This window comes from Antedon bifida, chromosome 2 (assembly GCF_963402885.1).
Source record: "Antedon bifida chromosome 2, ecAntBifi1.1, whole genome shotgun sequence".
NCBI lineage: Eukaryota > Metazoa > Echinodermata > Crinoidea > Comatulida > Antedonidae > Antedon > Antedon bifida.
Window position 1 is genome coordinate 33,715,459 of NC_136227.1, and position 15,264 is coordinate 33,730,722.

Genomic DNA, 15,264 nt, shown 5'->3' on the forward strand with positions numbered 1-15,264 from the left:
GTCCCCTTTTGTTTTGTTTGTTTAATCCTACTACCTGTACAATATCACAAAAAAACTAGAGACACCTAGTAAAGTGGATACATAAGTATGGCAAGCCAAGTCTGCTTAATACTTACGGTCAAAATCAAATTGTTTAATGTATTCTGAAAATTTTCCCCAGGTAACAGAGTTTTGTCAGAGGAGGGGTTGGGTTGTCGGTATGTGTAGAAACATACTTATTTCTTTTTATAATTAATGAACACAGCTACAAGCAAGCAAACTTTGGTTTATAAGCCATTCTTGGTTATAAATATTTTGGCATACATGGCGTTTCATACGTATAATGACAAAATCAAATCACGTCCTGAGGGGTGGCCTAACATAATATAAGACTTGTGGCAGTCTACAGATAAGTCAGACATCGGCAATACTTAACTTGACATAAGAAATAACAAACAGTAGATTTGATTACCTTTGCACATGAAGGAGGGTGCATCTTGTGAATTTTTATGGGTGCCTGGAAACTCCCCCCAACCCCCCCCCCCCCCCCCCCCATCTTGGATGTGCCTATAAAAAACCGTACAGTAATATTTCTTACTCTTCAATTTACTTGAAAACCTACTAGACAAATACAGTACATGTAATCATGTTAAATGTTGTTACATTGAACATTGAAAACTGGTTAAGATAATAAAAAATCTGGAAGATAAAACAACACAAAGTGACACAAGTTGGTTTGACGAATCCAGCTTCTTCATATTTATTAATGCATTATTGCACACATTAACTCATTAAAATATAAAATACATATTTTGATTACACAGAATATATTATAGTTGCTGTCCATAGAAATATACAATTGTTAGCATACACCTTAAATAAACATGTTAATATCATTGTTACGTTCCCATTTACATTGCATCTTTCAAACCAGGCACTTCTATTTAATAAGTATTTACAGTAAATTATAGATATTTCTAAAGGTCACCGATTCTACAACTATATTTACTTTCCCACATAAAGTTCCGAACTAACAATAAACTCAAAGAATAAAAATGTCTGCCCTTTTTAAATTGCAGTGATCAGTTTTGTCCTTATAAGTGACGTAAGTTGCCCTATATTTTGCATAGGTAATCCAGTGTAATTGCAAGGTTTGCCACCCCGATTTAGGGAAGCATTTCCTCGGCAACACTGTGGAAAGGTACAGTACCATAAGGATGGAGAAAGCAACTTTACAAAGAAACATCTCAAAATAGATAAAAACAACCATTTGTTTCCTTGCAGTTATTTATTTGTAACTTATTTCTCCATTCTTTAAGTATAATAATCGCACGCTATTTTTTATTCAGGTTGTATTAAAAACACGCCAACATTTTTGACAATAGAACAGCTAAAGTATTGACTTCTGAACAGTGTATAACTTAGCCTTCTCTTGCCCAATAAAATATACTTTATACATTTTCTCACATTATTATTAGTATCATGAATCCCTGTGCCCTACACACATGATGTACATGATGGACTCATAATAAATACTTTTGGTTTTCTATCTAGTAACATATTAAATTTACAACTCTATCTCAAATAAAACATTTGCAAATTGTGTCGAAACAAGTGTTATTTAAAAAAAATGTTTTATGGCATTTTTTTATTAACCTTTTATTGAAAGGTGCTCAAGTTATTTTAAATATTATAACACTTTTTTTTCATATTTTTACAGTTATTTATTCTATTTTAGAATTCTAAAACTTTGCATTTTTCAAACTGTAAAAAAATACTTTGGATTTATTAGAATGGGGTCAGTTAAAGTCAGTTAACTGAATGAAATATCCCAAACCTCAATTCGTGGATTTCATTACGTTGGGTATTTTGAGACATTCGTGACTAAATTAGTGTTTGAAAGTTATACATAGCCATGAATACATTCAATAGCTTTTGGTGCAACTTAAGTATAAATCTGGTTTGTTTTACCCGTCTACCAATTTTCACTATTAAATTGTGATATCCATCTACTGTATCTGTATCTGTTTGTTACTTCCAATTTGTTGCCGAAATTTTAACAAAATAATTTACTCAAATTCTAGATTGAGGAAATAAATAACGAGTTAAGATTCTTGTAAAAAATGAATCGTAATTTTTTTTTTATTCTTTCCATTGAAATATTCAATTCATCAAAGTTTCAAATTACAATAGAATCATTTTTATATAAAATTTTACTTTTAATAAACTCAGCCCATTTAATTCCTAATGTTATAGTATACAATTGTTTTATTTAAATTAAATATGAGTGTTTAAATAAATAATGTAACTGATTTTTTTTATGAATATTTAAAATGTACTCAATTATTTTTACATTCCAACATATTAAAAATTGTATATATATTTATATACATTTTTTTATTAGTAATTACAATATTATGATGAAATTTATTTGTTTAAAATAAATGTATTCGTTGTTTTTTCCTTTTTTAACCTAATTTGAACATAAATATATGTTTATTGAAAGACATTATCTACTACTACTACCAATAAAATAATTAAGTATATTTTAGGGGAATTATAAAACTTATTTTTTTTAAACACTTATTACTATCTTGTTTCCTGTTGATCTAATAAAAATGAATAAAAATGTCATGATATATATCAATCATTAAGGTATTTATTTGTGTTGACAAGACTACAACGAATTTGCCTTAGTGGTAAAAAAGGTGTCGTGATCATTTTCACCCATGCTTTCTCCTAATTACTTTGCATTTTTCATTTCATGTTTTCAAATGTATAGTGACTTGTCGATAAGTGTGTCACATTTATTAAACATGTTGTTAGGCCCGACAAGGCAGTAAATAATGGTGCTGAAAAATTACGTGAAATTTAATCAAGATTTAACGTATTGATTTCTGTAAAAGAGATATATCATATCCTACTTAGCGAAAGCAAACAATTTTAAAGAACTATTTTGTATATTTAGTAATATTTTTTATAATTTATTTATACATTTTTGTGGTTATTTTAAGACTTATTTTTCATACCATGTGTTTATTGCTATTTATTAAGGAATATTTTGGGTTTTTTTTTATAATTTGGGTGTAGACAGTAAATGACCTAGTTAATGGTAATAAGCTTTGGGCAGAGCTAATGGTACATATACTGTTTTGCGTATTGATACGGGACATTGATATTGGTTACTTGTAAACTTAACTGAACAGGATTAGAATTTGAAGCAAAGTAGTGTTAATGTAAATGCATGTCGCATTGCTTTAAAAAAAATGCCCAAATGGTGATGCGGTCCCTAATCGGTTCCCAGAGGTTTCTTCCCAATGCCTATCTTTGTCATTTGCCTCGACCTGATTTACTCTTACTCTTTTCGTATGGAATTTTCCCCCATGGAGAATGTGTGTTGGGAATCGCATGTTCTCATTATAACTTGATTACAAGGAACCGACCTACTTCTGTTACCATGCAAGCTGGACTACCAAGCCTACATTTGTTTCTGAGTCATCAAAATAGAGGGGGCACTCCATAAATTTCAGATGTTCCAAGTTATTGCATGTGTCTATTTTTTTTTCACTCACTATTTATTAAGTACAGTAGCTTTATGTTTAATTCACCACCTAATTAGTATATGTAGTTAATAAGTCATTTATGTTATTATATATAAAGCGGATGGGAACGCCATGTATAGATTGTAATATATTATTTATGATATTTGTAGCCTTTCGTAATGAAAGTATAATGTTCACACTAAAATTATAAAGTACTATGGTGTGAAATTGAATATACGAACAATATATTTAAATTTTCTTTAACTTATTTTGTAAAAAAAAAAGACTTGCTAATTTTTAGTTGTATCTTCAGGGAGATACATTATCTATTGAGGATATAGGATAATTGGAACAAGGAATGGTTGAATATTAGTCACATAGGAATAATACATTGAATGTATCACCAGGCTATGTTGTTACATGCCACTTATGAATGCAATTTCATGTTTGTTTTGGGGTATAGTACATTATCACATTACTGCATTGGCTTTTCATGTGATAATATTGATCATAATGAATATCGTTTTAATTCTTAAAGTTAAATGAACCATTAAGTTTGTTTTTATACCCACTACTTATTTATAAATTACAAATTAATGATTACTAATCACAAAAGAATATAATTATTAAATTAATTTTAAAATAATTTTTGTTTTAATGCACACCAATATTTCCACGATTATTTTTTCCAAAACAGTAATAAAACTTAATGAAATGTGACCAAAACTATAAATTCTCATCCGTCAACAAAACTGAATAATTGGTATGCAAATTAAGCAACCTAAAGCAATGATGTAAAATGCAAAAAAAAAGTAATTTAAATACAAAAATATTATTTTAATAGTGTTTTATGAGAAGTTCTCAATTATTTATTATTATACTGTAAACTACTTGCCAAATTTGTTTAGTGTCTGTAGACGTCGCTATATATTGTGACTAAACATATTTGTATAAATATTTTTGTTGTATTTAGCCTACAAATAATTCCTATAGTCTTCCCTTTTATGGTAGGCATAGGATGATGAATGGATATGGTAGCATCAATAAGAATGCTTAATAAGATTCAAGAAAAATGTTAAAATTATGTTTACTTTTTTTTGTTAAAAAGATATTTATCAAAGAATATTGAATACCAAATGTTTAGCTTGTGTATAGATGGTAACAACAGTGATTCTGTATGTAGGGATGTTTATACGTGTATTAAATTTGTCATATAAAAGTAGTGTAGCTATATTAGTATCATTCCACTAAACAAATCAGGTATATGGAAGACATATTACCTTATATGGAACTTTTGTTTAATTATTTACTTTTTAAAGTATCGTGTTCTGTACAAATATTTTAAAGCATGTTTTAGTCACATGATATACTAAGAGGACTGAAAGAAGTATCTGTTGAATGTAATAGTGCCCTCTAGTGTTCAGATTAATAAAAGCTACATGCTACAGTAGAACTCTTTTTTTTCTCTGTTTTGTTCGTCTAAATTTTTGAACTTTTGATTGTACACAAGATTGATTGATTAGTTTAATTGCCTACAGGGGCCAAGGAATCACCTGTGCAGATCCTGGTGGGGACATGTCTCCCCCTTCCACATATTTTGATTGGGGATTGTCCCCCTCACACTCCAACAGAAAAATCATTAAATTGTTTAAATGAATAGAAAGTAAGACTTCTATGACGTGCATGACAGCCTAAGTATACTAAAAGTATTTCATTTTTATACGTGCCCCCAAACCCCCACCGCCCCCCGCCCCACCAAATTAAAAACGGATGTGCAAGTAAGATAGTAAAACAGACTTCCTTCTTCCAACAAAAATAGTATAATATATTATAAAATAGACTGATATTTTAATTAAAGTAAATAAGTATAATATCATATTCAATAACGGTTGTATGTACTTCTAGTTTGACACCAATGTAGGCAGGCATACTCACCACTGAGTTTGAACTGCATGACTCTTGCGGTAGTTCGCCGGCTGGGCGTATCTCCTTAGGCTGACTTGGAATGACTTTTTTCCACACACAGGCCTAGATTTTTAGGCGAAGACTTAGACCTCAAACATGTGACGTTTTCACGCTAAAATGTTGTCCTCTATCTGTTCGAAGATTTTATATTTTACACTTATTAGTTATGCAATAATCGTTACGATAACATTTATGATTTGAGCTCTTGTTCATCCTCTAATAATAGTAGGCACGCATTATCTGGCTGCTGGGTTTTTGTGCGCGGGTATTTTGAAACAAAAATCGCGACGTGGTGTTTTAATTAAGCTCTGTCTACACTGTCAAAAAAGTGACAAAAATGTGATGTGCCCATATATAGATGGACATGATGATGTCAGAACTACAATATTTTAGCATAGCACTCCCATATATGGGCACGTCACACTTTTTTGTCAAAGTAGTTTGATAGTGTGGACAGAGCTTTAGGGAGGCGCGGCCTAAAATAAATAGTATAGACGCTGTCGTCATTTGGTAATGGTAGCGTGCGTGTAAAATAAGGAGACGGCGCAACACACAGGAATCAAATATTCCAGATTGTAATTTTATCTTTGAAGACAAGTTTAAATAAAAATCGCAATACAAAAAAAAACATTTAAAAAACGTGGTCATTAAACTATGATGCCATGATATTTTTACTTCCTTTAAATAATGATAAATAAAAGTAAAAAGAAAAAAATAAGTAAAAGTTAAATAATAATAATATAGTTATGTGGTTATCTTGTACACAATTATTTTACTTTGGTGTCGTCGATAACTGTAATATCTAGCCTTCTTCTGATTCCATTGCACCTCCTTCAAGCAGACCTGGATCGGCTCTAGACTGCGAAAATGGTATGAGCAAAAAAAAAAATCCAATAGGCCTAGAGGTGGCAATACATAATAAATACTGTTTAGTTTCTGAAATCTTTAAATAATTCTATACAAGGGTTTAGCAAGACTGTGTTATATCCAGGTAGTGTTATTTAAGAACAGCCAGTTAAAAAAACATTTTAGGCATGAACCATACCTCAGACATGAGTTAGATCATGGAGCTTTTTATTTTTAAATGTTCATCGTTAGGCCTATATGTTTTTTTGTACCTTTATATTATCTCCAAATGCAACTAAATTGAATACTATACTATAGAGAACATATGAAAGTAAATTATTCAAAATAACCTACATAAACAAAAACAATTTCAAAAACAACAAAATACAATTGGGCCAATTTGAAGATATTATTGAATAATAATATAGAGAGATTGTTCCTCCGCGTCAATGCAATACCTAATATATGGAGAGACTGACTGTATAGAGAGTTTCTTTGTTTATTTCTGACCTAATAAAACATGGACTGCTATTAAACAAATCGATGTGCACTCGTAGTCTTACACAAATTAGTGTGTAGGCCCATTTTTAATGATTTGAACTGTACTTAAATACAATGCAACTTATTGCTGAATGCTTAAGTTTATACCGTTAAAACGTTCATTTTCATAACCAATATAAATACTATCAATTTAAAACCATGATGCGTACAGTATCTTGTCAAAAGTTGTACTAACTGAAATCTGTAGAGGGCAGCAGACTATAACTTTGTTAGGTTTTAGATGGAATAGATTTTCCCAATTTCACATACCTTAGTTCTTCACGAAAACTTGCCATCGAGTGGAGGGGGTCCAGGGGCGAGATTAGTGCCATCAGATTCGAGGCTCTGACTACGTGACTATAGCAAGGAAGTAAACACATTTATAAAAGTGTATTTATTTATTGATTAGACACGCCATGCACCTGGCCATACCATGAACGTAACATTTGTCCTTACCAACAGGCCATTGCTAGTACTACATTAATTTATTTCAGTAGCAAACATAGGCAAAGCCAATAGAACGAACTACTGGATGATTTGAAGAAAACGGGACATTTAGACCAGACAATTTTACATTACTTTATATAACAATAAAAGTAATCAACAGGTTGGTGTACAACAAAACATAAACAATCTGTTCTCGAAGAAGTTCAAGAAATCAAGAGTATAAATTTCACCCCATATCGACACTGGATTGCACATTTTGAAAGCGAATTAAGAAAGGCTGTCATTAGGAAAATTGATGCACTCTACAATAATCCCATAAAGAATTATGAAGACGATTTGAGTATGATTATAGATAAAATTTGTAGATAAAATCATGGTAACATCCTTGTTGCTTGTGTCTGCAAACATAATGCTCCATAACTCTAAAATGTATTGTAGATGGAGAAGCATTCTATATACTTAAGTTTAGTTTTATGGTTTATAAGTTTATTAATATGGATGATATTTCCAAAATAAAATGAAATTGAATTGAATTGAATTGAATTGTCATAATCAATATTAATATAGACCACTGTATTTCCATTGTTTACGTATTTTTGGCTCTTCGCAAAAAAAAGATAATCGAGGGGTACAGGGGCAGGGTAGAAATTAGGGCTCTGACTACGTGACTTATAGCATGGAAGAATTGGATTAGAACAAGGCAATGAGAGACTGAGTAAAGCAACTTGCCTAATGACACAACAATCAGCATGGTACAGTATGGTCGAACTCATGCCTATCCTAGCTATCGATTCCCATCATTTCACCACTTGGTCTATAACAGCACCCGACACGATATTTCCAGACGGTATTTCCAAAAACACAACCAGGCCAACGAATTGCTTAACTTCTGGTAATCTGACGAGAACCGGTGTTTCAACGCATTATGTCCGAATAAAAAAGGTACACAAAATGACCAGCAATATATGTCCGTGTTTACCGACGCTACTAGAATTAATTAATCTTATTTTTATACTAAGGCTCCCAATTGATTTGATGGAGTAGAATAATATTATTTTATCATTTTAATTGTATTTGTATTATTTCTTATTAAACAGTAAATGCGCCGACTGACACCATTGACGGAGAACAAAGTATACATATTGAACATGAAACAAGTGAGTTATTAGTAATAATAAATATTATGTTTTCTGCACTGTACGGAAAAAACCATTATGATCTAGTATTAGAACAATTCATGTCTTATATACACCTCATTGTGCAGTCGGATATGACAAAATCCGTTATTGTAACAACATTAACAATTGTATCTATATAATTAATATGTTTGCTAAATTGTAGAGATCATGAAAGTCAATAAATTCTACTATGTAGGTCTTATTAATCATTCATAATATCAATTACCCACCAGACCGATTAATTACAGTTGTATCCTTGCTTGGTTTTAATGGGGTGTTTATTTGAGAGAGGCGTGTATTTTGAGAGAGGCGTTTGTTCGAATAAATATGATATACGGTTGTGTGTTGGTTTAATTGTTTTAATCTGAAAGACCGCTGACTATTTCAGATTTGTGATTTACTTTTTGTCGATCACAAATTGTGTTTGTCGCCCTCTATAAACCTAATTAATTTCCATATTTATACGTTATTATTAGCTTATTTTATACTCCGATCATTAGTTGTTCACGAGATAGATACCATATTGTAAATTCGGTTTATTCTTTTAAACAGAAGAAATGCCAACCACCAGTTGTAGGCCTAACAACGAACAAGGAATACAAGCAGAGGATAACAGCGGCGGATCCAAAATGATAGAAAGGAAGAAAAGGCAGGCGAACGGGTCTGAGTCAGAATCAGGTATTGTATTTACAGTATATACATTAACCATAAAATAATGCAATTCAATTTGAATAACATTCACAAACGTATTATTTTGAAAATAAACAATATCTAGAAATAATCATTTCATTCACTAGGTAAAAGTCATTGTATTTGTTTTTTCTATCAGAAGTGCATAGTAGTAACACAAGAATGAGAACAGATATGAAGTTACAAACAGGTTAGTCACAACTGTTTGGACATACAGTAACACTAACAAAATGATTTCATTTTGTTGGTAATGTGTATATAATGGTAAATAGTTTTTTTTTGTATAAATTATTCTATGCTGAATTGCGCTCTTAATATTAATTCAGATTGTTTGCCGACGACCAGTAGTCATGAAGGAACACGAAAAGAAGTTAAATCAGAAACAGGTTAGTTACTGTTATGAGACCTGGAGATATACATTAAATATTTAGCAACGTCGTGAATTGACCAATCACAAGCGATGCATTATTCGAACTGTCGCTTATCATTGGTCTATTCGCTTGCGTTGCGTCTACATTATTGCGTTACGTTAGTGTGAACCAAACAAGTCGTAACACGACATATTGTATAATTGTGATTGTTTTCCAGTCAATATTTGGTAGTGTTATTAACACCTTTATTAGACGATAGCTTAATAACTATACTCATTAAGATACAACGTTATCATCATTTTTTATACTTACCTTATTGTAAATAAATGAATAGGCCTATGACGATTGAGAAAACCGATAAAAGATAGAGGTTCCTTAACACACATGGAACCAATATCTATATATTTAACTAAAATGATGTATCAACTCATGTCAGACAAATATTGCCACAGTATAATAGTACTAATTTTTAATTTTTTTTTTTTTAATCTTTTAACTTTGTAAATTAGCTTAAGTATCCGTATCCGTCATTTTATGTTAATTGTGTTTAATATGGATGCACCACTTACTGTGTGTGCCACCGATGTGAAGGTGCAATTTCCAAATAAATTGATTGATTGATTGATATCCAGAGGCATGTTTTCAATTATTGAACAAATATAATATAGAGATGATATTATTGAAGCCAAATCAACCACAACTACATTCCATTCATCATTCCTAATCTAATTCAACAAATTTGTGAAAAAAAGGATTATTATAAATCTAGAAAACTTTGACTCTAAAATCAACTGGTAGGTTGAGCAGGGCATACTAAAAATATTTACGGGGAAAACAACAATCAATCACATCACCATTGATTTGTTTAATATGTAAAAAAACTCGTTTGGCCATTACTTTAATTTAATTCGAATGGTTTAGGTTTTTTATATCTTAATTAGATATTATTTATGCTTAAATGAATCCCTAAAATTATTGTAAATTCAGATTTCTCCTGTTCTTTTTATTACACAGAGGAAGTGCCGCCGACCAGTGGTAGGTTCAACAAAGGAACACAAAAAGAAGTTAAATCAGAAACTGGTGAGTAGGCCTACAGATTAACAAATAATATTACAATTCAATGGGTGGAAGGTTTGTGAATTTATGCTCTCTGTTAAATGTATCTAATCTCGGATTTTGTTGAATATTTAGTCTTGATTTGTTTTGTTATTTTCTCTTTTGGTTAATAAAAAAAACAGTTTGACGTCATTGCCGATCAGTACAGAAATAAAATAAAATAATAATAAAATAAAATAAATAAAACAAATAAAATTGAAGTTTTCTTCTTCTGATTGATTTCAAATTGTGTTTGTCGCCCTCTATATACAAGTGCGTTACTAAAAAGGAAATTTTTGTTAAATGAGAATATTTCTGCAATGAAAACTGTGTTTTTTTATATTAGAATTGCATTTTTATATTATGAAATTTATATTTATTCTGAATTAATTCTTCCAATCACTTGTCGGGTAGTTAAACTATTATCTATTCTTATTTTATCATTAAACAGTAAATGTGCCGAACACTAGTAAAAAAGAACAAGTTTTTTTATGCGTTAAAATATTTATTGTGTTGTAAATTCAGATCTATTCTTATTATTTATTTTGATTGATTACAAATTGTGTTTGTCGTCCTCTATATTTACAAGCGCGTTTTACTAAAAATACTAAATGAAATTTATAAAAAGGATCTGCAAAGAGATTTCTTTTTTATTAACAACATTTTATGTGTAATTGGTGTTGCATTATTATATATAAAAATATAATTATCATCAACAATACTATTTAAAACGCTGTATAAATAAGTTTACGATTTTCTACTGACAAATTGAATAGGCCCATTGTTTTTTTTTAATCTTATTTATTTTGTTAATATTTATTTATTTTTCTTCGTATAGAAAAGATAGAAAAATATCTGCTTCAACGACAAAAGAAACTGTGCGGGAAGGCCAGTATATTTACACCAGAAATAATGGGTGGCAGATACAAAGTTGATATTTCGCAAATGTTTACCGATATGGAACTGCTCAAGGAAACTGAAAACAATAAAGGAAGCAAACAAACAACATTAGAAGAAGTGGTAGATGTTATACAATCCACACCTGGATGTAGAGCCCTCATAGAAGGGGAGGGGGGTATTGGAAAAACTACTATATTAAGGCATTTATCGTACAACTGGGCTACGCCTGCTCGATCAATTAAAGTATTTGAAGGTAAAATTGTATTTCTTTTAAATGTACGGGATTTAAAAAAGAATGATAAAATTTCCGATCTAATTGTAAAGCAATTGGATATGGAAGATTTTAATTTAGACACAGATCTCCCAGAGGACCCACGGTTAATTAAGAAATGTATAAAGATACATGAAGACAAAATTGTTTTGCTACTAGATGGGTTAGATGAATTAAGGTTTAATAATCCAACCATAACCAGAATTTTCAGCGGGAATAGCTTTGAAAAAAGTACTGTGGTGCTTACTTCCCGATCGGAAAACATAAATTATTTCATAAAATCGTGCAACGTACATGTAAGAGTTAAGGGGTTTAACAAAAATAGTATTGGTAAGTATATTGACAGGCATTTTAAGTATTTTGGAAAACCAAAATTGGGAAAGTCGCTTAAAGAAGAGTTGGATATTGACAATTATTGGGCTGGGGAAAAACATCCAGAAGCATATTCAATGTGCCAAAACCCAATGCTACTTCTTTCAATTTGTATGCTATGGCAAGACGCTCAGTCAGAAGTCAGAAGTCTTCCTAGTGACAGTTCTGATCTTTTTAAACAACTATTCCGTAGTATTTTAAATCAGTTTAACAAACAAAAACAATTTGCCAACATTTCTAAATTTGAACACACTCCAGCAAAATATATACATGCTATGATTTTGTTAGGAAAATGTATGTATAAAAACTTAAAAGATAATCAACTTTCAATAAACATGAAAGATTTGAATGATACACATTCTACAGAAAATATGATTGACATGGCCGTCAAACTTGGATTTGTTTACGAAGAAGCACCAATTTCAAAATCTAATTTTGAAAGTGTTTTCATGCCTCCCCACAAGTTGATAGTTGAGTCATTGGTAGGACTGTACTTGAGCAAATTATGTGAAAGTGAAGGTTTGAAGTTTGAATGCGAAGACGATGTAAGAGGATGATAATACATGGGATAAGTGTAAATTATGTGAAAGTGAAGGTATGACGTGTGGATGTAAGAAAGATATAAAACGATTACTTGCACCATTGGATGATACTGAATGGCAGGTGATAAGAGAAAGTGAGTATTTATACAAAGCAAGAGAGTTTGCAATTGGTTTCCTTGGTGCTAACGCTAATGCATTTTTAAAGCACTGGGTTACAAATAGTTTGTCAACATATCGCTCTCTGCCGAGTAATTTAAAGTTTGTTAAAAAAAAACATAAAGAAGCTGTGGTAAATGCTTTGAATTACCACATTCAAGATTTAGAAATAAAGAATCCTTCGGACGATATAGCTACCTCCATAGAATTGTTTATTAAACACATTAGTCCAGGTGAACAGTGTGATGGGCATTTCAAACGTCTGATTATGCAACTTTATTGCATGGAGGATTTTAATGAAAAAATCAAGCATTTTAGTAGTGGTAGGATGGAAGGGGAATGCAAGGGAAAAGTAATTGCACACATTTTAGCCATAGCTGAATGTAACGAACACACGATTATTAAGAATCTAAGACTAGGAGACTCTGATGCATTCAAACACTTCGTTACAGAATGTTCTCTCAAACAAGTTCAATTATCATTACATTATCTCAATATCTCTGGTAATAACCTTCACAACATTGATGTTAATTCAATGTCTTCATTACTCATTATGTGTCCTGAGCTGTGGGCGCTTGACATGAGTAATTGCAATCTATCAGGTGACGTCATCAATTACTTGGGTACAGAATGTTCTCTCAAACAAGTTCAATTAGCATTAAAATCTCTCGATATCTCTGGTAATAACCTTCACAACATTGATGTTAATTCAATGTCTTCATTTCTCATTATGTGTCCTGAGCTGACGTACCTTAACATGAGGGATTGCAATCTATCAGGTGACGTCATCAATCACTTGGGTACAGAATGTTCTCTCAAACAAGTTCAATTATTATTACGTTATCTCTATATCTCTGGTAATAACCTTCACAACATTGATGTTAATACATTTTCTTCATTTCTCATTATGTGTCCTGAGCTGAGGTGGCTTTACATGAGTGATTGCAATCTATCAGGTGAAGTAATTAATTACTTGACTGAAGAGTGTTTGAAGAGAAACATAACTTTCTATTATTAAATTCACGATCATCATCCGCCAATAACTACAGTATGTAATGTACACTACGTCTCAATTCATATAAAGAGCGCATTTGTAAAAGTCGCAGTACACAAGTGTCAATATTGTAATTAAAAAATAGAATTGTATCTGTAAATCTAAAAATGGCATGTAATTAATTGATATGTTATAAAAACTGTTTAGTAATAATTTGTTATTATAATTGTGGTTTTTAAAGAAATAAATTTTGTTTTAGTTATATATTTGGTCGCGATCATCAAATTCATCCATATTCATCGTCCTTGTCGCGCGCGTGTCTACATCATACGCGTAATCAAAACAGCTGCAGCATGCAGCAGCAGCTAGCTAGAGGAGATTTTCATTTTCAAATTCGTTCATTTTATTTGGTTCTATCTGACACTGAATGTCTGCAGCCACAAAGAACAAAAATCTGTATAAATTGTCCATCAAGCACTATTATTATTACTAGAGTAGGTAGGCTACAACATAGGCAACAATGTCTAAATAACTAGGCGGCCTAGAAAGTAGGCTAGGCTCTTCTAGACTAGGCCTAGGTCTAGCCTAAACAGGTCTAGAACTTATACCTTGTTTGTCTGTGCTAGGCCTACTTACTAGCCTACTACTGACTGCCTCAACTCGGCTTGTCTAGTCTGCACATATTTGAGGTATGTTCTTTTCATTCAGTCATTCGATTGCTAAAGTTGAAGTTTGTAAGTAGGCTAGATAGAGATTATTGTAATGTAAGTATTTAAATATTGTAAAGACTTGGTGGGACACTAGCTAGCTAGTAGAAGGACTAGAATAAGAACAGACAAAAATGATATTTATTATTGTGTTCACTCTCTCTTTCTTTAAATTATTTTACATTAAAACATGAATCTTATTATAAACAATTATTTCCTTCTAATATATGATTAAATAAATATAAATATATTATTAAATAAATAATATATGATTAAATGATATGATATGTTCAATTTAGACTTGTATGCTTGACTTTTCAATGAAACACTAATTTGCACAACATTTGATCTTGTTTGTATATTTAGAAAACCAATAGTATGTCTAAACCAGTGCTTATTTCATAATATCTTCATATATTTCATTTGTAGTGAATGTGAATGTGTATGCAGTGAGCATACTGCCATATTACATTGTGTGATAGTTGTGTATGAATGCCTATAGTATTTTAATTAATGTGTTATTATAAGAAAGAAAATATCAAATGCATTTAATAAATATATTAATAATCTACTTTGCAGTATAATAAATAACAATTGTCATTTTAAAGTACAGTAATATGTTCTGTACGGTTATATTCCATCTGTGTATACTTATGTCTTGTATATATT

General features: G+C 31.0%; 2 protein-coding genes across 2 annotated transcripts in view; both read left to right on the forward strand.

Moving 5' to 3' along the window:
- LOC144835654 (uncharacterized) overlaps positions 1–15,264 on the forward strand; it is a 53,384-nt gene that overhangs the window by 23,100 nt on the left and 15,020 nt on the right. The window contains exons 3-4 of the mRNA XM_078690729.1: positions 9,050–9,175; positions 10,573–10,638. Of these exons, the coding sequence (XP_078546855.1) occupies positions 9,050–9,175; positions 10,573–10,638 (192 nt within the window). The remainder of the gene's footprint in view (positions 1–9,049; positions 9,176–10,572; positions 10,639–15,264) is intronic.
- Positions 12,348–14,301, forward strand: LOC144836271 (uncharacterized). Its single transcript, XM_078691526.1, has 2 exons — positions 12,348–12,715; positions 12,792–14,301. The coding sequence occupies exons 1-2, from the start codon at positions 12,472–12,474 to the stop codon at positions 13,910–13,912; spliced, it is 1,365 nt and encodes a 454-aa protein (XP_078547652.1). The 5' UTR covers positions 12,348–12,471; the 3' UTR covers positions 13,913–14,301.

What these genes read in the sequence shown, in the direction of transcription:
- LOC144836271 (XM_078691526.1), top strand. Translation starts at nt 12,472, where the DNA reads ATGATTTTGTTAGGAAAATGTATGTATAAAAACTTAAAAGATAATCAA. An exon ending in CAAATTATGTGAAAGTGAAG is followed by an intron (nt 12,716 to 12,791) that starts GTTTGAAGTTTG and finishes GTGAAAGTGAAG; the next exon opens with GTATGACGTGTGGATGTAAG.